Genomic DNA, 26,742 nt, shown 5'->3' on the forward strand with positions numbered 1-26,742 from the left:
TTCCTTCCTTCTTCCTTCTTCCTTCCACCTCCTATTGCCTCTTCATCCTTCATAGATGCTTATGAACAAGTACCTTTTATTAGATTGTGTTACAGTCTTCTTTCCACACAGATGAGAGCTCCCTCTCACAGTGTAGTTCCTGATTATTTTGTTACCTGGTAGGAAAAGTGGTAACACCACCATTCTCTCACCACCAACAACCTACCAAAGAAGTCTACGGAATATTCAGAATCTGGCATGATCTGTGCCATTATTCCTTTTCAGTGGCTGAATTGATAGAAGTATCTGCAGCATCGCAGTAAAACAGGGCTTTAATAAAAGTCTAATGTAAGGTTTAATGTAAGACTAATAATTTAACCATCTATACAGCCCTCACTAGGCAATTGCTGATGTCTAATACACTCATGCCAAGCTAATCTTCTCCCTGGAGGGTGAGCTTCTCCAGCTTAGTTCTGTTTCATTAATTGTGGATAATGGACATAACCATATTTAATATGTGAAATAAAAATGTTCTTGTTTCTTGGTAACCTTCTACTTCATTTCAAATTGCTGCTAGGGAGAAGAAAGAAGTCATAGTTATTGATCCCTCAGGAAACACATACTACAACTGGCTGTTTTGCATCACCTTACCTGTCATGTACAACTGGACTATGATTATTGCAAGGTATCTATATATTTTTGTGGATCTCAATTTGCTTCTAGTTTCTGAGTTAACTGACTTAATGGTTTGGTCCAGAGGTCTTCAGGATGTACACCCTTTCTCCACCTCAGGTTGTAAAGAGAGGTTATGTTATTCTCAATGTGTTTTCCTGACATCAGGAGAAGATGTATTGGTTCCCAGTATACTTGGAAATCCAGTACTGGAATGAAGTGTGGAGGGATAGTTTTAAACTTTTGATTGCTGAGTTGTTTTATTAGAATTTTGGGAGAAACTTTATTTTTGTGGCCTAAGAAAAAAACATTGCCAGGAGTGGAAAAAGATAAAAAATTTAGGTTGTTTTAGAGCAAGATATGTTTCTCAGGTATGTCTACGGTTCTCTGTCTTTTAGATAGTAAACATCTCAGCAACCCAGGACTAAGCACAATTCCTGTAAGCATTTTGGGTACAGATAGTCAATAAGAACCTGGTTATCAATGTGTATAAGCCAATATATTTTGACATTAGCTTGAGGCCATTTATTCTTATTTGATGTTTCCACAAAGCGAACTAGTGTAATCGAAAGAATGTTGGAATTCAGACGCATGAGAAAAATAGATCAAACCATTCAGATTCGGAAAAGCTGTGGTTGATTAAATGGACTCTAAGGACCCTCTCAGCCTTAGTGCATTATACCTCTTACCATGATAAAAAGTATACAGAGAAGACTTTTACTTAAACTGGCTCCCAGTTCATTTTATTTACATGTTTTTCTTTTACAGAGCATGTTTTGATGAACTTCAGTCTGATTACTTAGAATGTTGGCTCATTTTTGATTACCTATCAGACATAGTCTATCTTCTTGATATGTTTGTACGAACAAGGACAGGTAAATACGTTCAGCTTTGGATATTTTGCAATGTTGTGCTTTTATCTCTAGAGTATAATTTGAAATTTTTTAATTCAAGTCTTCTTCAAAATAAGCTCACAGATCTACTTTAGAAGAAAAAGCACTGTTGGAAACAAGAATACCATATATTCACCCACAAGCTTAGGCTACTCCAACGAATTCAGGTTACTTGGCAACATTTTGAATGTGGATTGGTGGCTTTCCTCCATTATCTTGTTCATTGGTTTTATGCCAGTGGGAGGAATAGAGAGAACAGAAATATTGTGCCAGCTCTATGGTGAAAAGGTAATTGCTACCTCACAGAGAGATTCCATGAAGAGGCATGGGGAGAAATCAGTGTATCCGGTATAGCTGTACTAGACATTTTATAACAGTACACACATCCCTTTTTAATTTAATTTAATTTAATTTTATTTTATTTTATTTTTTTTCAATATATGAAATTTATTGTCAAATTGGTTTCCATACAACACCCAGTGCTCATCGCAAAAGGTGCCCTACTCAATACCCCTCACCCACCCTCCCCTCCCTCCCACCCCCCATCAACCCTCAGTTTGCTCTCAGTTCTCAACAGTCTCTTATGCTTTGGCTCTCTCCCACTCTAACCTCCTTTTTTTTTCTTCCCCTCCCGCATGGGTTTCTGTTAAGTTTCTCAGGATCCACCTAAGAGTGAAAACATATGGTATCTGTCTTTCTCTGTATGACTTATTTCACTTAGCATCACAGTCTCCAGTTCCATCCACGTTGCTACAAAAGGCCACATTTCATTCTTTCTCATTGCCACCTAGTACTCCATTGTGTATATAAACCACAATTTCTTTATCCATTCATCAGCTGATGGACATTTAGGCTCTTTCCATAATTTGGCTATTGTTGAGAGTGCTGCTATAAACATTGGGGTACAAGTGCCCCTATGCATCAGCACTACTGTATCCCTTGGGTAAATTCCTAGCAGTGCTACTGCTGGGTCATAGGGTAGGTCTATTTTCAATTTTTTGAGGAACCTCCACACTGTTTTCCAGAGTGGCTGCACCAGTTTGCATTCCCACCAACAGTGCAAGAGGGTTCCCGTTTCTCCACATCCTCTCCAGCATCTATAGTCTCCTGATTTGTTCATTTTGGCCACTCTGACTGGCGTGAGGTGATATCTGAGTGTGGTTTTGATTTGTATTTCCCTGATGAGGAGTGACGTTGAGCATCTTTTCATGTGCCTGTTGGCCATCCGGATGTCTTCTTTAGAGAAGTGTCTATTCATGTTTTCTGCCCATTTCTTCACTGGGTTATTTGCTTTTCGGGTGTGGAGTTTGGTGAGCTCTTTATAGATTTTGGATACTAGCCCTTTGTCCAATATGTCATTTGCAAATATCTTTTCCCATTCCGTTGGTTGCCTTTTAGTTTTGTTGGTTGTTTCCTTTGCTGTGCAGAAGCTTTTTATCTTGATGAGGTCCCAGTAGTTCATTTTTGCTTTTAATCCCCTTGCCTTTGGGGATGTGTCAAGTAAGAAATTGCTGCAGCTGAGGTCAGAGAGGTCTTTTCCTGCTTTCTCCTCTAGGGTTTTGATGGTTTCCTGTCTCACATTCAGGTCCTTTATCCATTTTGAGTTTATTTTTTGTGAATGGTGTGAGAAAGTGGTCTAGTTTCAATCTTCTGCATGTAGCTGTCCAGTTCTCCCAGCACCATTTGTTAAAGAGACTGTCTTTTTTCCATTGGATGTTCTTTCCTGCTTTGTCAAAGATTGGTTGGCCATACGTTTGTGGGTCTAGTTCTGGGGTTTCTATTCTATTCCATTGGTCTGTGTATCTGTTTTTGTGCCAATACCATGCTGTCTTGATGATGACAGCTTTGTAGTAGAGGCTAAAGTCTGGGATTGTGATGCCTCCTGCTTTGGTCTTCTTCAAAGTTACTTTGGCTATTCGGGGCCTTTTGTGGTTCCATATGAATTTTAGGATTGCTTGTTCTAGTTTCAAGAAGAATGCTGGTGCAATTTTGATTGGGATTGCATTGAATGTGTAGATAGCTTTGGGTAGTATTGACATTTTAACAATATTTATTCTTCCAATCCATGAGCATGGAATGTTTTTCCATTTCTTTATATCTTCTTCAATTTCCTTCATAAGCTTTCTATAGTTTTCAGCATACAGATCTTTTACATCTTTGGTTAGATTCATTCCTAGGTATTTTATGCTTCTTGGTGCAATTGTGAATGGGATCAGTTTCTTTATTTATCTTTCTGTTGCTTCATTATTAGAGTATAGGAATGCAACTGATTTCTGTACATTGATTTTGTATCCTGCAACTTTGCTGAATTCATGTACCAGTTCTAGCAGACTTTTGGTGGAGTCTATCAGGTTTTCCACGTATAATATCATGTCATCTGCAAAAAGTGAAAGCTTAACTTCATCTTTGCCAATTTTGATGCCTTTGATTTCCTTTTGTTGTCTGATTGCTGATGCTAGAATTTCCAACACTATGTTAAACAACAGCGGTGAGAGTGGACATCCCTGTGTGTTCCTGATCTCAAGGAAAAAGCTCTCAGTTTTTCCCCATTGAGTATGATATTAGCTGTGGGCTTTTCATAAATGGCTTTTATGATCTTTAAGTATGTTCCTTCTATCCCGACTTTCTCGAGCGTTTTTACTAAGAAAGGTTGCTGAATTTTGTCAAATGCCTTTTCTGCATCGATTGACAGGATCATATGGTTTTTATCTTTTCTTTTATTAATGTGATGTATCACGTTGATTGATTTGTGAATGTTGAACCAGACTTACATCCCAGGAATGAATCCCACTTGATCATGGTGAATAATTCTTTTTATATGCTCTTGAATTCGATTTGCTAGTATCTTATTGAGAATTTTTGCATCCATATTCATCAGGGCTATTGGCCTGTAGTTCTCTTTTTTTACTGGGTCTCTGTCTGGTTTAGGAATCAAAGTAATACTGGCATCATAGAATGAGTCTCGAAGTTTTCCTTCCCTTTCTATTTCTTGGAATAGCTTGAGAAGGATAGGTATTATCTCTGCTTTAAACGTCTGGTAAAACTCCCCTGGGAAGCCATCTGGTCCTGGACTCTTATTTTTTGGGAGATTTTTGATGACTGATTCAATTTCTTCACTGGTTATGGGTCTGTTCAAGCTTTCTCTTTCCTCCTGATTGAGCTTTGGAAGTGTGTGGGTGTTTAGGAATTTGTCCATTTCTTCCAGGTTGTCCAGTTTGTTGACATATAATTTTTCATAGTATTCCCTGATAATTGCTTGTTTCTCTGAGGGATTGGTTTTAAGAATTCCATTTTCATTCATGATCTTATCTATTTGGGTCATCTCCCTTTTCCTTTTGAGAAGCCTGGCTAGAGGTTTGTCAATTTTGTTTATTTTTTCAAAACACCAACTCTTGGTTTCGTTGATCTGCTCTACAGTTTTTTTTAGATTCTATATTGTTTATTTCTGCTCTGATCTTTATTATTTCTCTTCTTCTGCTGGGTTTAGGCTGTCTTTGCTGTTCTGCTTCTATTTCCTTTAGGTGTGCTGTTAGATTTTGTATTTGGGATTTTTCTTGTTTCTTGAGATAGGCCTGGATTGCAATGTATTTTCCTCTCAGGACTGACTTCGCTGCATCCCAAAGCGTTTGGATTGTTGCATTTTCATTTTCATTTGTTTCCATATATTTTTTAATTTCTTTTCTAATTGCCTGGTTGACCCACTCATTCTTTAGTAGGGTGTTCTTTAACCTTCATGCTTTTGTAGGTTTTCCAGACTTTTTCCTGTGGTTGATTTCAAGCTTCATAGCATTGTGGTCTGAAAGTATGCATGGTATGATTTCAATTCTTGTATACTTATGAAGGGCTGTCTTGTGACCCAGTGTGTGATCTATCTTGGAGAATGTTCCATGTGCACTCAAGAAGAAAGTATATTCTGTTGCTTTGGGATGCAGAGTTCTAAATATATCTGTCAAGTCCATCTGATCCAATGTATCATTCAGGGCCCTTGTTTCTTTATTGACCGTGTGTCTAGATGATCTATCCATTTCTGTAAGTGGAGTGTTAAAGTCCCTGCAATTACCACATTCTTATCAATAAGGTTGCTTATGTTTGTGAGTAATTGTTTTATATATTTGGGGGCTCCTGTATTCAGCACATAGACATTTATAATTGTTAGCTCTTCCTGATGGATAGACCCTGTGATTATTATATAATGCCCTTCATCTCTTGTTACAGCCTTTAATTTAAAGTCTAGTTTGTCTGATATAAGTATGGCTATTCCAGCTTTCTTCTGACTTCCAGTGGCATGATAAATAGTTCTCCATCCCCTCACTCTCAATCTGAAGGTGTCCTCAGGTCTAAAATGAGTCTCTTGTAGACAGCAAATAGATGGGTCTTGTTTTTTTATCCATTCTGATACCTGTGTCTTTTGGTTGGTGCATTTAGTCCATTTACATTCAGTATTATTATAGAAAGATATGGGTTTAGAGTCATTGTGATGTCCATAGGTTTCATGCTTGTACTGATGTCTCTGATATTTTGTCTCACAGGATCCCCCTTAGGATCTCTTGTAGGGCTGTTTTAGTGGTGACGAATTCCTTCAGTTTTTGTTTGGGAAGACCTTTATCTCTCCTTCTATTCTAAATGACAGACTTACTGGATAAAGGATTCTCGGCTGCATATTTTTTCTGTTCCTCACATTGAAGAATTCCTGCCATTCCTTTCTGGCCTGCCAGGTTTCAGTAGAGAGATCGGTCACGAGTCTTATAGGTCTCCCTTTATATGTTAGAGCACGTTTATCTCTAGCTGCTTTCAGAATTATCTCTTTATCCTTGAATTTTGCCAGTTTCACTATGATATGCCAGTTTCACTCTGAAGGGAGTTCTCTGTGCCTCTTGGATTTCAGTGCCTTTTTCCTTCTCCAGTTCAGGGAAATTCTCAGCTATGATTTCTTCAAGTACCCCTTCAGCACCTCTCCCTCTCTCTTCCTCCTCTGGGATACCAATTATGCATAGATTGTTTCTTTTTAGTGCATCACTTAGTTCTCTAATTTTCCCCTTATACTCCTGGATTTTTTAATCTCTCTTTTTCTCAGCTTCTTCTTTTTCTATAATTTTATCTTCTAGTTCACCTATTCTCTCCTCTGTCTCTTCAATCCGAGCCGTGGTTGTCTCCATTTTATTTTGCAGTTCATTAATAGCATTTTTAGCTCCTCCTGGCTGTTCCTTAGACCCTTGATCTCTGTAGCAAGAGATTCTCTGCTGTCCTTTATACTGTTTTCAAGCCCAGCGATTAATTTTATGACTATTATCCTAAATTCAGTTTCTGTTATATAGTTTAAATCGTTTTTGATCAGTTCGTTAGCTGTCGTTATTTCCTGGAGGTTTTTTTGAGGGGAATTCTTCCATTTCATCATTTTGGATTGTCCCTGGAGTGGTGCGGGACTGCGGGCCACATCCCCTGTGTTGTCTTGGATAACTTGTGTTGGTGGGCGGGGCCGCAGTCAGACCTGATGACACACAGTCAGACTGGTGTGTGCCTTCTCTTACCTTCTCCTAGGGGCAGGATTCACTGTGGGGTGGCGTGGCCCGTCTGGGCTACTTGTACACTGCCAGGCTTATGGTGCTGGGGATCTGGCGTATTGGCTGGGGTGGGTTAGGCAAGGTGCACGGGGGCAGGAGGGGCAGCCTTAGCTCGCTCTTCCTTTGGAGATCCGCTTTGCCAGGGGCCCTGTGGCACCAAGAGGGAGTCAGACCCACTGGAGGGATGGATCCGCAGAAGCACCGTGTTGGGTGTTTGCGCGGTGCAAGCAAGTTCCCTGGCAGGAACCAGTTCCCTTTGGGATTTTGGCTGGGGGATGGGTGAGGGAGATGGCACTGGCAAGCGCCTTTGTTCCCCGCCAAGCTGCGTTCTGTCGTCAGGGGCTCAACAACTCTCCCTCCCGTTGTCCTCCAGCCCTCCAGCTCTCCGAGCAAAGCTGTTAACTTATAACCTTCCAGCTGTTAAGTCCCGCTTACTGTCCGAACACACTCTGTCCGGCCCCTCTGCTTTTGCAAGCTAGACTCGGGACCTCTGCTTGGCCAGCGGGCCGCCCCTCCGCCCCTCTGCCCAGGCTCCCTCCCGCCAGTCCTTGTAGCGTGCACCACCTCTCCGCCCTTCCTACCCTCTTTTGTGGGCCTCTCGTCTGCACTTGGCTCCGGAGACTCCGTTCTGCTAGTCTTCTGGCGGTTTTCTGGGTTATTTAGGCAGGTGTAGGTGGAATCTGAGTGATCAGCAGGACGTGGTGAGCCCAGCGTCCTCCTACGCTGCCATCTTTCCCCCCATCCTTTTAAAAAAAAATATAATTTATTGTCAAATTGGCTACCATGCAGTGTGTAAAGTATGCTCTTGGTTTTTGGGGTAGAGTCCCGTGGTTCATTGCTTATATACAATACCCACCGGTCATCCCAACAAGTGACCTCCTCATTACCCATTTTCCCCTCTCCCCCCCATCAACCCTCAGTTTGTTCTCTGTATTTAATAGTCTCTTTTTTTAATTTATTTTTTTATTTTTTTAATTTTTTTTTCAACGTTTTTATTTATTTATGGGACAGACAGAGACAGAGCATGAACAGGGGAGGGGCAGAGAGAGAGGGAGACACAGAATCGGAAATAGGCTCCAGGCTCCGAGCCATCAGCCCAGAGCCTGACGCGGGGCTCGAACTCACGGACCGTGAGATCGTGACCTGGCTGAAGTCGGACGCTTAACCGACTGCGCCACCCAGGCGCCCCTGTATTTAATAGTCTCTTATGCTTTGCTTCCCTCCCTCTCTGTTTGTAACTAATTTTTCCCCCTCCCCTTCCCCCATGGTCTTCTGTTAAGTTTCTCAAGATCCACATAGGAGTGAAAACATATGATATCTGTCTTTGTCTGAGTGACTTATTTCACTCAGCATAACACCTTCCAATTCCATCCACGTTGCTACAAATGGCATGATTTCATTCTTTCTCATTGCCAAGTAGTATTCCATTGTATATATAAACCACATCTTCTTTATCCATTCATCAGTTGATGGACATTTAGGTTTTATTCATAATTTGGCTATTGTTGAAAGTGCTGCTATAAACATTGGGGTACAAGTGCCTCTATGCATCAGCACTCCTGTATGGGTAAATTCCCATTGGGTAAATTCCTAGTAGTGCTATTGCTGGGTCATTGGGTAGTTCTATTTTTAATTTTTTGAGGAAACTCCACACTGTTTTCCAGAGTGGCTGCACCAGTTTGCATTCCCACCAGCAATGCAAGAGGGTTCCCATTTCTCCACATCCTCACCAGCATCTATAGTTTCCTGATTTGTTCATGTTAGCCACTCTGTGGTGAGGTGGTATTAGTGTGGTTTTGATTTGTATTTCCCTGATGATGAGTGATGTTGAGCATCTTTTCATGTGTCTCTTGGCCATCTGGATGTCTTCTTTGGAAAAGTGTCTATTCATGTCTTTTGCCCGTTTCTTCACTGGATTATTTGTTTTTCAGGTGTTGAGTTTGGTAAGTTCTTTATTGATTTTGGATACTAACCCTTTATCTGATATGTCATTTGCTAATATCTTTTCCCATTCCATTGGTTGCCTTTTAGTTTTGTTGATTGTTTCCTGTGCAGTGAAGAAGCTTTTATCTTGATGAAGTCCCAATAGTTCATTTTTGCTTTTAATTCCCTTGCCTTTGGAGATGTGTCGAGCAAGAAATTGCTGCGGCTGAGGTCAAAGAGGTTTTTTCCTGCTTTCTCATCTAGGGTTTTGATGGTTTCCTGTCTCACATTTAGGTCTTTCATCCATTTTGAGTTTATTTGTGTGTGTGGTGTAAGAAAGTGGTCTAGTTTCATTCTTCTGCATGTTGCTGTCCAGTTCTCACAGCACCATTTGCTAAAGAGACTTTTTTTCCATTGGATACTCTTTCCTCTTTGTCAAAGCTTATTTGGCCATATGTTTGTGGGTCCAACTCCGGGTTCTCTATTCTATTCCATTGGTCTGTTTTTGTACCAATACCGTACCATCTTGATGATTACAGCTTTGTCGTAGAGGCTAAAGTCTGGGATTGTGATGCCTCCCACTTTGGTTTTCTTTTTCAACATTACTTTGGCTATTTGGGGTCTTTTGTGGTTCCATACAAATTTTAGGATTGCTTGTTCTAGCTTCGAGAAGAATGCTTGTGCAATTTTGATTGGGATTGCATTGAATGTGTAGATAGCTTTGGGTAGTATTCACATTTTAACAACACAGCACAGAGTTGGGTGCCTTCTTTCACTTTTTTTTTCCTTAGAGGATCTTTGTAGAAGAATTCCTTGTACTGGTTTATTTTCTAATTTTCATCATTGCAGGAGATGAGTTTTGTCTTGATGAACTCTTTACTGAAAGTTTGTGTAGGGGAGTTATTCTTGATTCGGGGTTTTAAGTGAATTTGTTGAGTTTTGCTTCTCCCGAAGCAATGAAGGTAAGCAGCAGTGAAATTCTAGCAACTCAAAGACTCTTCTGTGCTCCTACAGAGACAGAATTCTTACAAACATGGCTAGCATCTGGTTCCTTGGAAGGCTCATCTTTGTCTTTTAATACCATGAGCATGGAATGCTTTCCCATTTCTTTGTGTCTTCTTCAATTCCCTTCATAAGCTTTCTATAGTTTTCAGCATACAGATCTTTTACATCTTTGGTTAGGTTTATTCCTAGGTATTTTATGGTTCTTGGTGCAATTCTGAATGGGATCAGTTTCTTGATTTCTCTTTCTAACAGTACACACATCCTTAACTCAACTTTGTGGTCATGGTGAGGCATTACTGACCAGGGAGCAGGATCTGATAGCTTCCCACTTAAATATGCTTTTTAAGTAGGTATAAGCTTACTGTTTCTACACTGCTGTCTACATTCAAAGGTAACCACTGTACAGAGAATAGCATTTAAGAATCATTATGTAAAATAAGGACGTGTTGTAAATCCCAGTGTGCTGGAGCAATGTTCCTGTTATTCTGTCCTAGTCACAGCTCTGGTGGCCAGTATAGAAAGGGGAACAAATTCTTTCCTTGATAAAATGTATCAGAATGCTAAAAGTCACGGCCTACTGTGTTAACATCGGAGAAGGGAAGATCCCAGATGTCTAAGGAAGCCTGAGGGATAAGAGGGCTAGAGAAAATGAATCTTTGAAAGACATTTATTCTTCACATTGGTGGGACAAGCAAGAATACACATAATACACAGTAAGGCAGGTACCCAAATTTCAAGGGTGGGGCTAGGATTCTGGGAAAAGAGTGGTGTATGGCTTTAGGCACAAGAGCTGGGGTGTTTTAGAAAACTTCCCAAGAATGCTGTTCGTGGCTTTACGTGCATAGACAGGCTGGATCTAGAGAGAATTGCAGATGTACATTGTATGGAATCTCTCACTTTGCACTTACAAAGTTTTATTTTTTATTTCTGCAAAATAATATTTTCCGTAGCCATATGTTGATTGGTACTCATATCTGATTGCATTGCTAAAAGCATTTTTACTGGAAATGAAGTCTTGTTTTGCACTCAGTGAAGTTCACTGAGGGTTATTTTAGAAAAAATTCCTAATGGCATAAAAGTGAAAAGCATTAAAAAAATTTTTTTTTCTATTTTAGGTTACTTGGAACAGGGACTGCTGGTAAAGGAAGAGGTTAAACTCATAGAGAAATATAAATCAAACTTGCAATTTAAACTTGATTTTATATCACTGATACCAACTGATCTGCTGTATTTTAAGCTAGGGTGGAACTATCCAGAAATTAGATTGAACAGACTGTTAAGGATCTCTCGGATGTTTGAATTCTTCCAGAGAACAGAAACGAGAACAAACTACCCAAACATCTTCAGGATTTCTAATCTTGTTATGTATATTGTCATCATTATCCACTGGAATGCATGTGTGTACTTCTCTATTTCCAAAGCTATTGGATTTGGAAATGACACATGGGTGTATCCTGATGTTAATGATCCTGAATTTGGCCGTTTGGCTAGAAAATATGTGTACAGCCTTTACTGGTCTACACTGACTTTGACCACAATTGGTGAAACACCACCTCCTGTGAGGGATTCTGAGTTTGTCTTTGTGGTGGTTGATTTCTTAATCGGAGTGTTAATTTTTGCTACCATCGTTGGTAACATAGGTTCTATGATTTCCAACATGAATGCTGCCAGAGCAGAATTTCAAGCAAGAATTGATGCAATCAAGCAATATATGCATTTTCGAAATGTAAGCAAAGATATGGAAAAGAGAGTTATTAAATGGTTTGACTATCTGTGGACCAACCAAAAAACGGTTGATGAGAGAGAAGTCTTGAAGTATCTACCTGATAAGCTGAGAGCAGAGATCGCCATCAACGTTCACTTAGACACATTAAAAAAAGTGCGTATTTTTGCGGACTGTGAAGCTGGTCTATTGGTGGAGTTGGTCTTGAAATTACAGCCCCAAGTCTACAGTCCTGGAGATTACATTTGCAAGAAAGGGGATATCGGGCGAGAGATGTACATCATCAAGGAGGGGAAACTGGCTGTGGTGGCAGATGATGGAATCACTCAGTTTGTGGTATTGAGTGATGGTAGCTACTTTGGTGAGATCAGCATCCTTAACATTAAAGGTAGCAAAGCCGGCAATCGAAGAACAGCCAATATTAAAAGCATTGGCTACTCAGATCTCTTCTGTCTCTCAAAAGATGACCTCATGGAAGCTCTGACTGAGTACCCAGATGCCAAAACTATGTTAGAAGAGAAAGGAAGGCAAATCCTGATGAAAGATGGCCTGCTGGATATAAATGTCGCAAATGCTGGAAGTGATCCCAAAGATCTTGAGGAGAAGGTCACCCGAATGGAGGGGTCCGTAGACCTCTTGCAAACGAGGTTTGCTCGGATCCTGGCGGAGTATGAGTCAATGCAGCAGAAACTGAAGCAAAGACTCACTAAGGTCGAGCGATTTCTGAAACCACTTATTGACACAGAATTTTCAGCTCTTGAAGGATCTGGAGTTGAAAGTGGGCCCATGGACTCCACCCAGGACTGAAAAGCTGGTTGTTAACAAGGACATGCCTCATGATCCTTTTGGTGATGTTATTAGGCCACTCTAATTTGGAAGAAGAGGAAGATTCAGCTGGGGGATTTTTCCATAAGGAAAATGTGCTTTGGTGCAGGGCACAAGGCCCACATACTCACTTGCGAGGTACTGTGATTAAAGAATCATCGTACTTAGGATTTTTCAGAATGGATAGTGTGCAAAGATATAGAATGATTGTCAGTCTCTATATCTTCTGATCTTTTTCATGTATGTTCCTTTTGTGTAATATGCTTTATAAAAGTGAATAAGTATCCCTCACTTTCAGGCATTTTTGGATCACTGAGGAGCAGCTGGGAATTACCATGTACATCATGTTCAGGGTACCATTTTGAAAAGACTTACAAGGCAGTAAAGTAAAATAAATCCTAAAATGAATACTCTTTATCTGATCATTTAGTAGGGAGTTTAGGATCTTATAGAGCATCAGAGTCATTTTAAGGATCATTTAGTAGGGAGTTTAGGATCTTACAGAGCTTCAGAGTCATTTTAAGGGAAGTAATCATTGTACTTTTGGACTTGGGAACCATGGTTAAGAGAAACTTCTTATGATAAAAACATGACAAATTAGACTTCACATATATATGCTAATATATAAATATGTAATATTAAAAATCATAAAATGTAGGAATCTTTTATAATAAATTTTTTAAAATTTCTCTGATTCTTTAATTAAAAAAATTTTTTTGAATGTTTATTTTTGAGAGAGAGAGAGAGACAGAGACAGAGCATGAATGGGGGAGGGGCAGAGAGAGAGGGAGACACAGAATCCGAAGCAGGCTCCAGGCTCTGAGCCCGACACAGGGCTCGAACTCAGAGCCATGAGATCATGACCTGAGCCGAAATCGGACGCTCAACCGACTGAGCCACCCAGGTGCCCCAAAATTTCTCTGATTCTTAAGGCCTGACAGCAATGACTACTATCTTCCTTATCTGACTGGCCAGCAATAAAAAAGGGATAAAAATAATTCTATTGCTGGGTGATTAACAAAGGAAATTGTTGTAATGTTAGAAAAGGAGATCTGAAAGTTCAATGGCAGCTTCTTAGAAATTCAGAATCTCAGGCCCTACCCTAGACCTACTGGATTAGAATCTACTTTTTAGCAAGACCCTTGGGTGATTCATACCTACATTAAAGCTTGAGAAGCACCTAATTAGACAACCAGGAAGGAGTTAATGGGATTGTTTTAGAAATTTCAGAAAGGGAACTGTATGAGAAGTGTGTGGTTGTGGAAGACATTGCTAATCAGTCATATAGCTCTCTATTGCTTAACCCATGCGGTTCAAAAGTTCTTCTTAACACAGATCTCTGGAATTGATATAAAATTTCTATCTCTGCCTATAATAATATGGCTTGACATGACATCTTGTTAATTTGACATTTCAAATACTTATATGGACCTTGATCAGTGTATGTCTATGGTAGAGTTTATTCTGTTCTACCAAAAAGGGTATTCATTGAACTATGCATGGTATTTGCAGTCTTATGTTGCCATTTTACATGTTATTTGTTCAATATCACCCACCAAGTCTTTCTTCACTACAGAGGAAGTGGCTGGTTCTGGAGTGGGTGGGTTGTAATTAAAATGTAATATGGTTTCTGACTCAGACAAGTACTCTTTTTACTCTCTTTTTCCTTATTTTTAATACTCCTTCTCCTTCACACACATTTTATTCTTTATGCTCCTTGTTGCCTGTTATAAAAACCTCTAAGGCATTGCAAAGAGACTTGATTTAGTAAGATAAGATGGCTCAGGGCCGGGGCGCCTGGGAGGCTCAGTCGATTAAGCATCCGACTTCAGCTCAGGTCATGATCTCACGGTTTGTGAGTTTGAGCCCTGCATCGGGCTCTGTGCGGACAGCTCAGAGCCTGGAGCCTGCTTCGGATTCTGTGTCTCCCTTTCTCTGTTCCCCCACCACTCGCACTCTGTCTCTCTCTCGCTCTCTCAAAAATAAAGATTAAAAAATAAAAATTAAAAAAAATATGGCTAAGGGTCTGGTTCCCAAGGAGAAGCAGCTCCAGTCACAGCATCCAGGAGGGTGGGTACATCGAGTCTGATCTGGGCTAGAGACACCCATTCTGATTTGATGACCTCGGACCCAAAGCTCTGTAAGTCTTTCTGATGCTTCTATTGGACAGGTGGAGGATTCTTAGTACAAAGACTTCAGTCAGGAGGGCTAAGCCAATTCCTTTTCCATGACTCTTCCAGGTGGAGGCTCTGACAGGTAGTGGCAAAGTTCCACTTTAGACACCTGGAGTGCAATGCAGAGGTTCACAACTGGATTCTGGCTTCATACAGAAATATTTCAAAAAGACAGGAAATATGTGGCTTTGGGAGACTCATGGTAAGGATGCTGACCTGGGTACAGATAGATGCCAAAGCAGGAACTCACCTTTTGCTAATGCAAGAAACCACCCTTATTCTAAATTGATTCCAGACTCCACTTGCCTATCTTAACATATTAAGACTAGGACAGGGTCTAGATAAGGACAAGGGAGAAGTGGTTGAAATTTGAAGTTGTTTAGTAACTAATCTGAGAGCAAATGAGAGAGAATTCTAGAACTCATAGATGGCAGATCAAGGAGGGAGCACAAGCCCAATCAGCTAGTCTTGCCAGTGTGTCTGATGAGTGTTTACTCTGCATTTCCTGCCCCACTCTAGTATAATGTAATGTTTCCATAGGAATAGATTACTTCAGAGTTTTGCATATATCTTTAAAAAACCCCAACTTTTCCAACTTGAAATATGATATAGTTAAACTTCTTACCATTAGGTGGCAATGTTGGTCTACAATCACAACCTCCAAAGCCTGAATGAAACTACTTTTTTCTTCACAGAAATTATAGGTAGTAAAATCAGAGCTCTTTGGCAATAATGGGCATTTTTTTTTTCCTAACATGAATATTTCCAGAAGATTTTAGCATAGCAAACTATATACCAGTCTAAAATTAAAGCATGATCAAATAAAATTTAATATGCAAATTTAATGGATACAGCAACAAGATAAATTGAAGCATTTTAGTATTTCTTAATTTCGGAAAGCTCACCAATGCAATAATGACAATTACATTACAAGAAGCTTTTTACCAATCTGTGAGCTATGTATTAGAGGTAAGCACACACAAAAAAGGAGCAAGCAGCATCTATTTGAAATTCACTTTATATTTTTATTAAAAAATATCCATTGCTTTAAAAAGTTTGGAAACTATTGATATGTTTTAACAGTGTTGGAAGTATGCCTGGCTAAAACACTGTCAATGTGGTTAATATTCTACCTTATGACTACAGGAATTGTATTTTTGGATGCCTTTGTTTATAGACCGTTCAGAATATAAAATACCAAACAATAGGCCTATAGACTCAAAAGAAAAGGTTGCTATTCCCTGGACTAGTTTATCTCTAGGTGAAGGAAGAAAGCAGGAAATTCACGGAAAGGAAATTGGAGCACATAGAAAATGCAAAAAGATTCCAGAGATCGTCTAATTCACCCCTCCTCGTTTTACAAGTACAGAAATGATGATGAGGCAACACTACAGTTGGTGAGGATGTAGAGTGTCAGGAACTTGGAGTAGCAGTGGGAATTTTTACCATATGTTGGAGAGCCATGTGCTAATATCTGCTAAAGCCAGGGTCAGGCTGATCTAAAAGACAGCAATTTCATCGTTAGGTATAGTCACTACAGAAAATTGGCCACATATGCACCATAAGACATGTCAAAGAATGCTTATAATAGTTAAAGGTTGGAAACAACCTAAATGTCCATCAAAAGGAAGCCAGATACATGAATTGGAATATAGCCCCATAATGGAATACCATACAACATGCTTGAATAGTAACAGATACCAACACTTAACCTAGTGATTAGTTTGTGCTGGCACTGTTCAAGTACTTTCTAGATTTCAGTGCATTTAATCTTCGCGATAGCTTGTAAATTAGGTTCCACTATGTGTTCTGTTTAAAAGATGAGGAAAAGGAGGCACAGAGAGTGTAAGTAATTTGCCCAAGGCCCACAGGAAGGAAGTGGTATAACTGCTCTTTGAACCCGGACAGTGAGGCTTCAGGGCTCCTGCTCTTTACCCTTGCATTCATGAGCCGACTTTCATGTGCACAAAATATCACCTATACAAAATTTACAAACACACAACACAATACTCAGTAGTGTGTATGGATCTGCACCTCTGATGTCACAGTTTAATAACAGGCATGGGAATATTCAATAGCAGAAATCGGAACAGCATTCACACTTGTGGGGCTGGAGAGAATGAGACGGGGGTGGGGGGACAGTGAAAAATTCAGAGGACTTCAACAGCCCATGATGTTTTATATTTTTAAAAACAATCTGAAAGACATAAGTTCAAATGTTAAGATCTGATGAACCTAGGTACAAATACATGTATTCTGTGTATAATTTTTGGTATATGTGAACTATTTCAAATGGAAGAGAAAAGGGGAGTAGAAGAGGTAAGTATGAATTCACACAGCTAGTTTAGTGACAAAGCCTGGACTTTTGACCCTTGGTTCAGTGTTTACTTCACTGTGAGGTTGCCCTTGATTGCTCTCTACACAGACCAAGTTGAGTGCTTTATGGGGTTCTACTTGGTGATAACATGTCTGTTACCTGTATGTTTCCACTTTAAGCTAGTCAGACTGCATATTGAGTAAATTCGAGACAATACCTTCTAGAATTACATTTCATGTCTGGCTCTTGGTTTCCTGATGAGTTAGAGGTGAAAGAATGCATTTTTCACCAATGCATTCCTTTGGGGTTCTGAAAATAGCAATTTACCACAAAATTACTCATCAGCCTGACAATGTTGGCCCTTAAAAAGAGTTGATATTGGATTTCTTGTCAGATTGCCAATTTCTCTTTTTAGTTAGATTCATTTTTGTCTTATCTGGGTTGAGCTTTAGCCAGTTGGATGTGGTCCAAAAGCTACTTGAGTTAGTTCTTTAGAGATCATGGAGCCTGTTTCCTGGGTTTGTCACAAAGATTGATGATGCCCAGGAGCACAGTACCGTTATGGCACCAAAATCCATGATGTTCCATGCTTTCCTTCAGTGGTCTCATTGCTTTCTCTCTGCAGAAAGGGGGACCAATGAGCCAGCCACTCAGGGCACAAGGGATGAACATTTGCCTACCATTATCAGGAGTCTCTAGAACACAGATGTAATTTTTTTCCATTCATTTTTGAATGTAATAAGTCACTGTCCCTAGTTCCTTCATTTGCCAAAAATACTGATAATCAATAGATTTATATTACAGATATTCCCATTGTTCCATTTAGAAATAGTTTCAAGGGGCGCCTGGGTGGCGCAGTCGGTTAAGCGTCCGACTTCAGCCAGGTCACGATCTCGCAGTCCGGGAGTTCGAGCCCCGCGTCGGGCTCTGGGCTGATGGCTCGGAGCCTGGAGCCTGTTTCCGATTCTGTGTCTCCCTCTCTCTCTGCCCCTCCCCCGTTCACGCTCTGTCTCTCTCTGTCCCAAAAATAAATAAACGTTGAAAAAAAAATTTTTTTTTAGAAATAGTTTCAAAATGCCCAAAGGGCTCAAAATATATAAAATTACTACGGAAGCATACCACAATAACGTAATATGAAATTTACTTCAATTATATTTCTTTTATTTTTATATCTAAAATAATTGGGCATTTGAAACTTTTTGATTAAAGAGAGGCAAGACTCTTTGGTGACAGAAAACTGAGAGTTGTTTTTTACTGAACTGCAATAATGGCTATTTCCTCCCTTTTTAGAAATTCTTTTTTCACGTTTTGGTACTAAATCTCTTAACACAGACCTCTTGGTTTAACACCGGTGACCTAGTTTCATTTCTATCTCTTACCTGGAGAAGGAGACTGCCCTTCTGGCCTCCATGCCAAACCAGAAAGACTTTGCTTCTTTGCAGCTCAGAAAGGACGGTCAAAAATAAATCACAAAGGATCTAAAAATACATAATATAGCTTAACCATATTTCAAACACTTATCTGCAATCAAATACAGTATGCCAAAGGTATTGACCATGCGGATTGAGAGTTTGCTCTCTGAGTCCGGTTAAGATCACACTCTTCAAATTAAATGGTCGTTGAGGGGCGCCTGGGTGGCGCAGTCGGTTAAGCGTCTGACTTCAGCCAGGTCACGATCTCGCGGTCCGTGAGTTCGAGTCCCGCGTCGGGCTCTGGGCTGATGGCTCAGAGCCTGGAGCCTGTTTCCGATTCTGTGTCTCCCTCTCTCTCTGCCCCTCCCCCGTTCATGCTCTGTCTCTCTCTGTCCCAAAAATAAATAAACGTTGAAAAAAAAATTTTTTTTTAAATGGTCGTTGAGAACAGGAAGCCATAACTAAATCACCTAGTTGAGCTGTAAATAGGTTTGTGGACAAAGGAAATAAGTAAATATCACTTATTTGAACTTCCAAAAATTTATCATAGGGATGCTTACTATTGTTTCAATTACATATGACATTTAGAGTAAGATCATACAAGTGGTAAGGTTAAATAGATTCTTGGCTTACTGATCCTGATGGGACCAGTTACACCTAACATGTTTAATTAAATATGATCTTAAAATCAATGGATGAGCTTCAGTATAGATAAGTTCCACTGGAGTACCCCAAGTAAAATAATTCAAATTATAATTTTTAAGTAATTGGCTTTAAGCAATCAAATACAGTAAAGAATACAGTAAAGGCCTAGATAAGGAGTTTTGTAGCCTGTAATGTTCCAGGGAGTACTTACAAAAAAAAAAATCACGAAAAGTTTGGGTTTCGTTAGGAAGTTTTGAGAAGAAATTTTCCTGCCTTTGTAGAAAATCATGAGCATCCAAACTTAGGAAATCGTGTGCTCTTCTGTTTAATGAACCCTGAATATATTTTATTAGAGCTGGGTGGGGTCTGGAGAATGAGTGGAAAGGTGACACATGGATTAATGGTGGTGCGGGAGAGAACACAGGACTCCAGTACAGAAAGACAAAGGCTGGGAGAAATGCACTTAAAAAAACAGCAACAGCAACAGTAAAGATACCTAGATGATTATTAAGAGAATGGAAAGACTTAACATTGACTAATTCATCTATAAAGTTCCTTCAGAAGCTGATTATTCCCATACTTGTCTCTGAGGACTAAGAGAAACGGAATATCTAGTCTTACTGTGGAAAGAGGCCTCAAAGCTCATCATCTACTCCTAAAGCCAAATGTAAGAAAAACAGATCCAGCAGCTTCGGATTTTGCTTCACTGATTGGACTTCCCTGAGTGCTGCACTTGTAAGACACATAACAACATGGTACCAAAGGAAGGCTATTCTCATTGGGGAACAAATGATTCTTAGAAGTGTAATTTAAGCAGAATGTTGAGGCAAAGAAAAAATATTTCTGAGCTGAGAAAGGTCAGGTGCGATAATGAGGGCAACTGTTTCCAGGGCAGTCTGTTCAAACTTCCTTGATTATGACCCATAATAAATGACCCATATAACATGCATTTTGATTGCGATCTAGAAAACACATAGCTGTAACAAACCTTTCAGAAAAGAATACTTCCCCTTATAACGTGCAATGTACTCAAGGACTTTCATTTTATTTTATTTTATTTTATTTTATTTTTTAATTTTTTTTTCAACGTTTATTTATTTTTGGGACAGAGAGAGACAGAGCATGAACGGGGGAGGGGCAGAGAGAGAGGGAGACACAGAATCAGAAACAGGCTCCAGGCTCTGAGCCATCAGCCCAGAGCCCGACGCGGGGCTCGAACTCACGGACCGCGAGATCGTGACCTGGCTGAAGTCGGACGCTTAACCGACTGCGCCACCCAGGCGCCCAAGGACTTTCATTTTATATATTCTATTTTAGTTCTTTTGAAAAAATGCTTGTTGCAAATTACTAAATTGATATCGTGATTAATTAATGGACCACCACTGGCAATTTGGAAAAAAAATAAGCTCTCTTTCAGAGAATAAGTAGGATTGCTTGGAAGAGGAACGAACTCACTTTAAACTAGGCAGAGATGAGGAAAATCACGTAATGGGGAAGGGGAGGGAAAAATGTGTAATGGTGGAGGTTCTGGAAGTCTCTTCATACAAAACATTAAGAGTGTAACTCCTCACAGTGCTGTCACTAGGAATGAAAAATAGCTTATTTGGAGTGGTTGCCTGTTATTTCTTGAGAGCAAACTGTGATAATGAATCACCTTGTTGCCAGATGGTTCCATCATTTTTAAAAAGTGATATATGAATGTCAACCTCATTTGCAAGAGTTGCTTCTAGTGTTTAGAAGATTTCTTTCAGCACATTCAGAGAAATAGTGAGTCTTTTTCTAGATCACCTAGAAGTGGCAAGAATGTTTGTAATGTTTTGTAAGGTGCCTTGAATCTCCTCAGAACTAGGGTTTCTCAGATTTTATTTTTCTCTTCAAGAGAAGGCAGTAATTGTGGAAATGAAGGCTCCTACTAACTTTAGAAGCATTAGGCACTGTTTGGCACACTGTGACGCCATATTAGGAAGTAACATGTTTCTAGTATCATAGTTTTTTTTTTTTTTATGTTTTATTTATTTTAGAGAGACAGACAGATGAGAGCAGGGGAGGGACAGAGACACAGAATCTGAAACGGGCTCCAGGCTCCGAGCTGTCAGCACAGAGCCCGACGCGGGGCTCGAACTCTTGAGTGGTGAGATCGTGACCTGAGTCGAAGTCGGACGCTTCACCGACTGCGCCACTGAGGTGCCCCTCTAGTATCATAGTCTTGATGCCAACCCTGGAAAAATAAACACAACAGAATATTCCAATAACAAGCCTGGAAAGGATCTTCAGATGTCAAGTTAACTATTGCTGAGCTCATCTGAGTAATATCTAACGGAACAATATCTAAGCACTTTCAAAAGCCTCAAGGAATTAAAAATTTATCACCTCTTTTAAGCTGATGATTGTATTCTCTGACAGCCATCTCATTTCTGTTGGAATGTTTTTCAAATTCTTGTAATGACTTTTGATTCAAGGTCTGTAGAAAATTTATTGAAATCAAATTATCAGCTTTCCCTCACAAAACTGGATTATCTGTGTATTGTGGGTTCAGATGCAAGCAGAGGATAGTAACGGCTTAGAAGAATTCAGGAACTGTTGTTTAAACATGATTGATCTATATTTACTTCTCGTGCTGAAGTCCAGAGAGAAGCAGGACAGGCCTGCCATGACATTTCTCAGAGAAGTTCTCTGGGATACTAGCTCCTGTCTGGATGTTTCAACAGATCTGCCTTTCATCCCGTAGGTCTCCTCTCCCAAGATCGCCTCATGGTCTGAGATGGCTAATTCAGCTTCCGCCATCCTATTTACACATTAGGCATCTGGAATGAGAAAGGGGGAGGGCATTTCTTTCCTTTAGGACACTTTCCGTCTCCACTCACATCTCACTGGCAAAAACTTAGTTGTGCGGTTACACCTAAAAGCAAGAGAGGCCGACACGGCCTAGTCTTTATAATAATATATAATATTACATACATGATATATTCCGTATAAAATATATATAAAATAATAATATAACATATCATATACAATACATAATAATATAAATATAAATAACATATGATAGTGTATAATATACATTATATATAATATTAAAGTCTAGCAGAAATACCTGTCTTCTTCTTTTAGCAATGGAACCCCTGAATTTATGTATATCTCATATTTGGAATATCTGCCCAAATAAATCTGTTGTTTCTTGAGACCATTATGTACTCATGAGTTATCCTGCTCCCAGCCTATCTTTTTTTTTTTTTTTTTTTAAGGTGCTATCTGAATGTCAACCCTACTTCCAGGGCTTTCTCTTCTAGTTTTAGAGAATTTCCTTTCAACATATTCAGAGAAATAGTGAATCTTTTACTAGATCACAGATGAACGGCATGAACATTTTACAAAGTGTGTTGCGTTAACTCAGAAGTAGGATTTCTGCTAGACTTTAACTCTGAGCTGGGGGAAGGAAAAAAAAAAAACCTGTTGGTTCCTTGGGTGCTCCCCAAGGCTATAGTAGGCCCTCAAAGGAAACAACCAAGTTGAACATGGGGAAGGCTGGATCCTAGACCTGGAGTCCCTAGCCTCTAAAAGAGTCTCATGCCCCAAGTAGTGCACTGAGACCGCACACGTTAGGGTCTTGCCACCACAGCATCGGGCATGGGAGCAAGCCTGAAGAATGTCTGAGACAAGTCTCTTACAATGGACAAGCACCCTAAGTTCCTGTCTGAGAAACTGTATCTTTTTTTTTTTTTTCAACGTTTATTTATTTTGGGGACAGAGAGAGACAGAGCATGAACAGGGGAGGGGCAGAGAGAGAGGGAGACACAGAATCAGAAACAGGCTCCAGGCTCTGAGCCATCAGCCCAGAGCCCGACGCGGGGCTCGAACTCCCGGACCGCGAGATCGTGACCTGGCTGAAGTCAGACGCTTAACCGACTGCGCCACCCAGGCGCCCCAGAAACTGTATCTTCTACTTGTGCACAGGTTTCTCTCTTGTACTCAAGGACTTTGTTGTTACAATCATCTCCCCCTTGCCTTGCCCCCCTCCATCATGCTTTACCATCTTCTCACCCCCTATGGATTGTCCCTTTCAATGTGCAATGGCTCAAATCTTAAAAGAACATCTACCTGCTGCTTGGCCCTGTATCTGCTTCCAGCCAACACCGCATTCTGCTCTCCTTGACTGTAAAACTTCTGTAGAATTTGTCTTTGCCAACCGAGAGAGTTCCTCTCTCTCTGTTCTTCCTTGAACCTGACACGATGAAGTTTTGCTGCTATCACTCCACTGAAATCTCTTGTCAAGGTGACCAATATCAATGACCCCTGCTTTGCCAAATCTCGTGGTCAGTCCTGAGTCCAAAACTCACCAGATCTCTCAGTGGTGTTAGGTAGAAATGATCACTTCCTTTCTGGAAATGCTTTTCTTCACTTGCCTTTCGAGATACTTGGCTTCCAGTCACTTCTCTGACTGGATTTCCATCTCCCTTGGTTCCCCTCCTCATTGAATCTTTAAAGGCCAAAGTGTCCCGTGGCCACCATAATCACTCCCTAAGTGAGCTCATATATCCTGTAGCATTTTACAACATCTATGTGCTGAAAACTCCCAAATTTGTATCTGCAGCCTCTCCTCCGAACTCCAGACTTGTATATCGAACTGGGCACATGGTATTTTCTTTGCTAAATGTACTTTAATAAGAAATATAAATTTTGGTCTTTGTTTCTGGTTCCTGGCCCAAGCTCCTAAAACCGTTGTAGTTCCCTAAGTGATAAGAGCTATAGGAATATCTTTTTTAAGATTTGGTTTTTGTCCCTGACTCCTGAAGCCAGCTCCAGAGTGAAAAATTTTTTAAAAAGCATTTTTTTTTGTTTTTCATAACATGCCTCTTTCAACCACATCTGAGTTTCTGTTGATGAGGTAACTTTTGGAAAGCCCCTAAGGATGGGGGCTGGTTGCCAGGGGAATAAACCATGGGATTAGATAATTGGAACTTTCAGCCCTACCCCCTGACCTTGGGAAGGGGAGAAGGACTGCTGGTTGAGTCAATCACTAACACCCAATGATCTAATCCATTAGGCTTATGTAATGAGGCTCCAATAAAAAATCCTTAACCCAAGGGGTTTGGAGCGCTTCTGGCTTGCTAAACACATTGAGGTACTGGGAGGGTAGTGCCCTCAGAGTTATGGAAGCTCCTTACCCCTTCCCACATTCCTTGTCCTATGAATATCTTCCATGTGCCTGGTCCTGAGTTGTATCATTCATGATAAATCAGTAAGAAAAAGTAAACTCTGTTTCTGGCTCCTGTGAGCCATTCTAGAAAATTATAGAACAATAGGAGGGGGACATGATTTATAACTAGTTGGCTAGTAGCACATGTGACAACATGAGACTTGTGACTGGGCATATGAAATGTGTGTGAGGGCAGTTTCGGGGGACTGAGCCCTTAACCTATGGGGTCTGTACTCTCCAGGCAGTTAGTGTCAGAACTGAGTTAAGTGTCAGAACTGAGTTAAATGTCAATTCTGCAAATTGAATTGTTTTGTTTGGAAGAAGCTATACATCTAGTGCCAGAAGCATTGTTGTGCAAGCTGGTGATCTTGTTTGTTTGTTTGTTTATAGTGAGAATTTGATGTGTCCTAGGCAGAACTCATGACTTTTTTCTCAAGCCTGTTTCTTTCCCTGTCCTCCCTATGTCAGAAAATGACACTACCATTGACCCGGTTCCTCTGGTGAAAAAGTTTGAGTCTTATTTTCTTGACTCTTAATCTCATACCTGTTATCTAAGCTGTCAGTGAATGTTGTGACCTCAACCTTCAAGATATACCCCGAGTGTGAGGGTAATCTGTCACATCCATTGCTCATCTAAACTACCGTCTTTCACCTAGATTCCTACAGTAGCCTGTTACCCAGTATCTAATTCCACTTTTACTCTTCTTACCTCAACAGTCCATTTCCATGGAGTTGCCACTGTGATCTTTCAGAAGCAAAATCAGATAAAAAAACAAAACAAAAACCTAACGCTTCCTTTTATGATATTGTTTCCCCTTTCTTGAACCTCATAGTGATTACTTAGTGCCATCGTTGAGAATGAATTTTTCTACTTCCGTTTTCAAGATGCTCTCCAACTTTCTTTATGACCTTTGCCTTGGGATTCAACGGAATTTTCTCTTTTCTGGTTCAAACACGTGCCACGTTTATTTTCTCTTCTAAACCTTGGCTTACCACTCAGATTGCATCTTTCCATTCTATCCAAATCTAACCCTGCCCCTGGCGTCTTCATGAGTCTCTTCATCCTAATCCTGGTACTTTACCTATCATGAGTCTCTCTCATCTCTGAGTACATTATGTCCAGTGCCTGATAATATTAGATATCTGCTAGACTCCATTATTGATTGATGGATGGATTATTAAGCTGAATATTTGAAAACAGTTTACATTAAATATGAATAAACGTTTGTTTGATTTTGTTTCTCTTGTGGTGTTCCTAGACAAAGTAAAATGATAAAGTCAAAAAAAATGTTAGTTTCATTTTCATAAAATTTACATTATACAGTGCTATTTTTATCATTCAATTCTGAAGATTACTAACTAAAGGAAAAAAAGAGTAAGTCCCCTAAAGTTATATTTTGAAAGTTATTTTAATGTGACTATGGAAACAACCTGATTATTAATATTCTAGTTTTCCTCTGCCCTATGTATGGCAGAAAATCTTTTTTGCTTATTTTGGCTGGTATATTTTGCACTTTATGTGGTATCCTTAATTTCCTTAAAAAAAATTTTTTTTTAATTTAAGAGAGAGTGAGCAGGGGGCCCTAGGCCAGTTTCCATGTTGAGTCTGTTTTGAAGGTTAACTGCAGGCCAGGCAGAGACTGCAAGGTTGCTGACCCAACGTGCGGTAGCAGGAAACACCGGAAAAGTTCTTTCCCACGATGTCTCTCCAGCGCCCTCTGCTGAGAAAACTTAAGGTGGTGCTCTCAGACGAGGTGCTTAAAAGAGTGCTGTCCATTATTATAGAGCATATATTGAAGGGTGAATTGGAGTTGAGAGGCAATAAATTGATAACTGGCATAGTGTTTACGTAAAGATATATGTATCTGTCAAGGATAAATGTATTTGGGGGGTTCTGTATGGGTACTCTGGCAAAAAGAATCCACATCAGGATAATGTACCAGTAATGGACAAATAAATATAATTAAATCACATTTTTCAAGGGGCTGGACAATAGACGTATTCAGGTATCTTATTTTTTCTATATTTTATAATTCTTTTAAGAATTGAAGGGTACCACACATATCATAAATTGCACAAATCATAAATGTATATATTTTTTGTTTTTATATGTATACACACACATGAAACTACCACCCAGATCAAGATAGAAGTTTTCCACCACTTAGGTGGCTACCTCACTCCTCTTCTCAGTTAAAATCCTCCTACCCCCATCAGAGGTAATCACTAATTTGGCTTCTATTTCTAGTTCAGAAACTTCATGAAATTGGAACCACACGTAAGTACTCTCCTGTGTCTGGCTTCTTTTGCTTAATATGATATCTTTGAGATCACCCATCATGTTATATTCATATATATGTGTGTGTGTGTGTGTGTGTGTGTGTGTGTGTGTATTCATATATATTCGTGTTATATT

At 39.8% G+C, this 26,742-nt stretch overlaps 1 protein-coding gene across 1 annotated transcript in view; it reads left to right on the forward strand.

The window, feature by feature from the left end:
* The window catches only part of CNGA1 (cyclic nucleotide gated channel subunit alpha 1), a 35,095-nt gene extending 21,825 nt beyond the window's left edge, over nt 1-13,270 (forward strand). Inside the window, exons 7-9 of the mRNA XM_040484319.1 lie at nt 557-664; nt 1,420-1,526; nt 11,149-13,270. Coding sequence (XP_040340253.1) covers nt 557-664; nt 1,420-1,526; nt 11,149-12,563 — 1,630 coding nt within the window. The 3' untranslated portion in view covers nt 12,564-13,270. The remainder of the gene's footprint in view (nt 1-556; nt 665-1,419; nt 1,527-11,148) is intronic.
* The last annotated feature ends 13,472 nt before the right edge of the window (nt 13,271-26,742 follow it).

Source organism: Herpailurus yagouaroundi, unplaced genomic scaffold (genome assembly GCF_014898765.1).
Source record: "Herpailurus yagouaroundi ecotype Mexico unplaced genomic scaffold, PumYag 28, whole genome shotgun sequence".
NCBI lineage: Eukaryota > Metazoa > Chordata > Mammalia > Carnivora > Felidae > Herpailurus > Herpailurus yagouaroundi.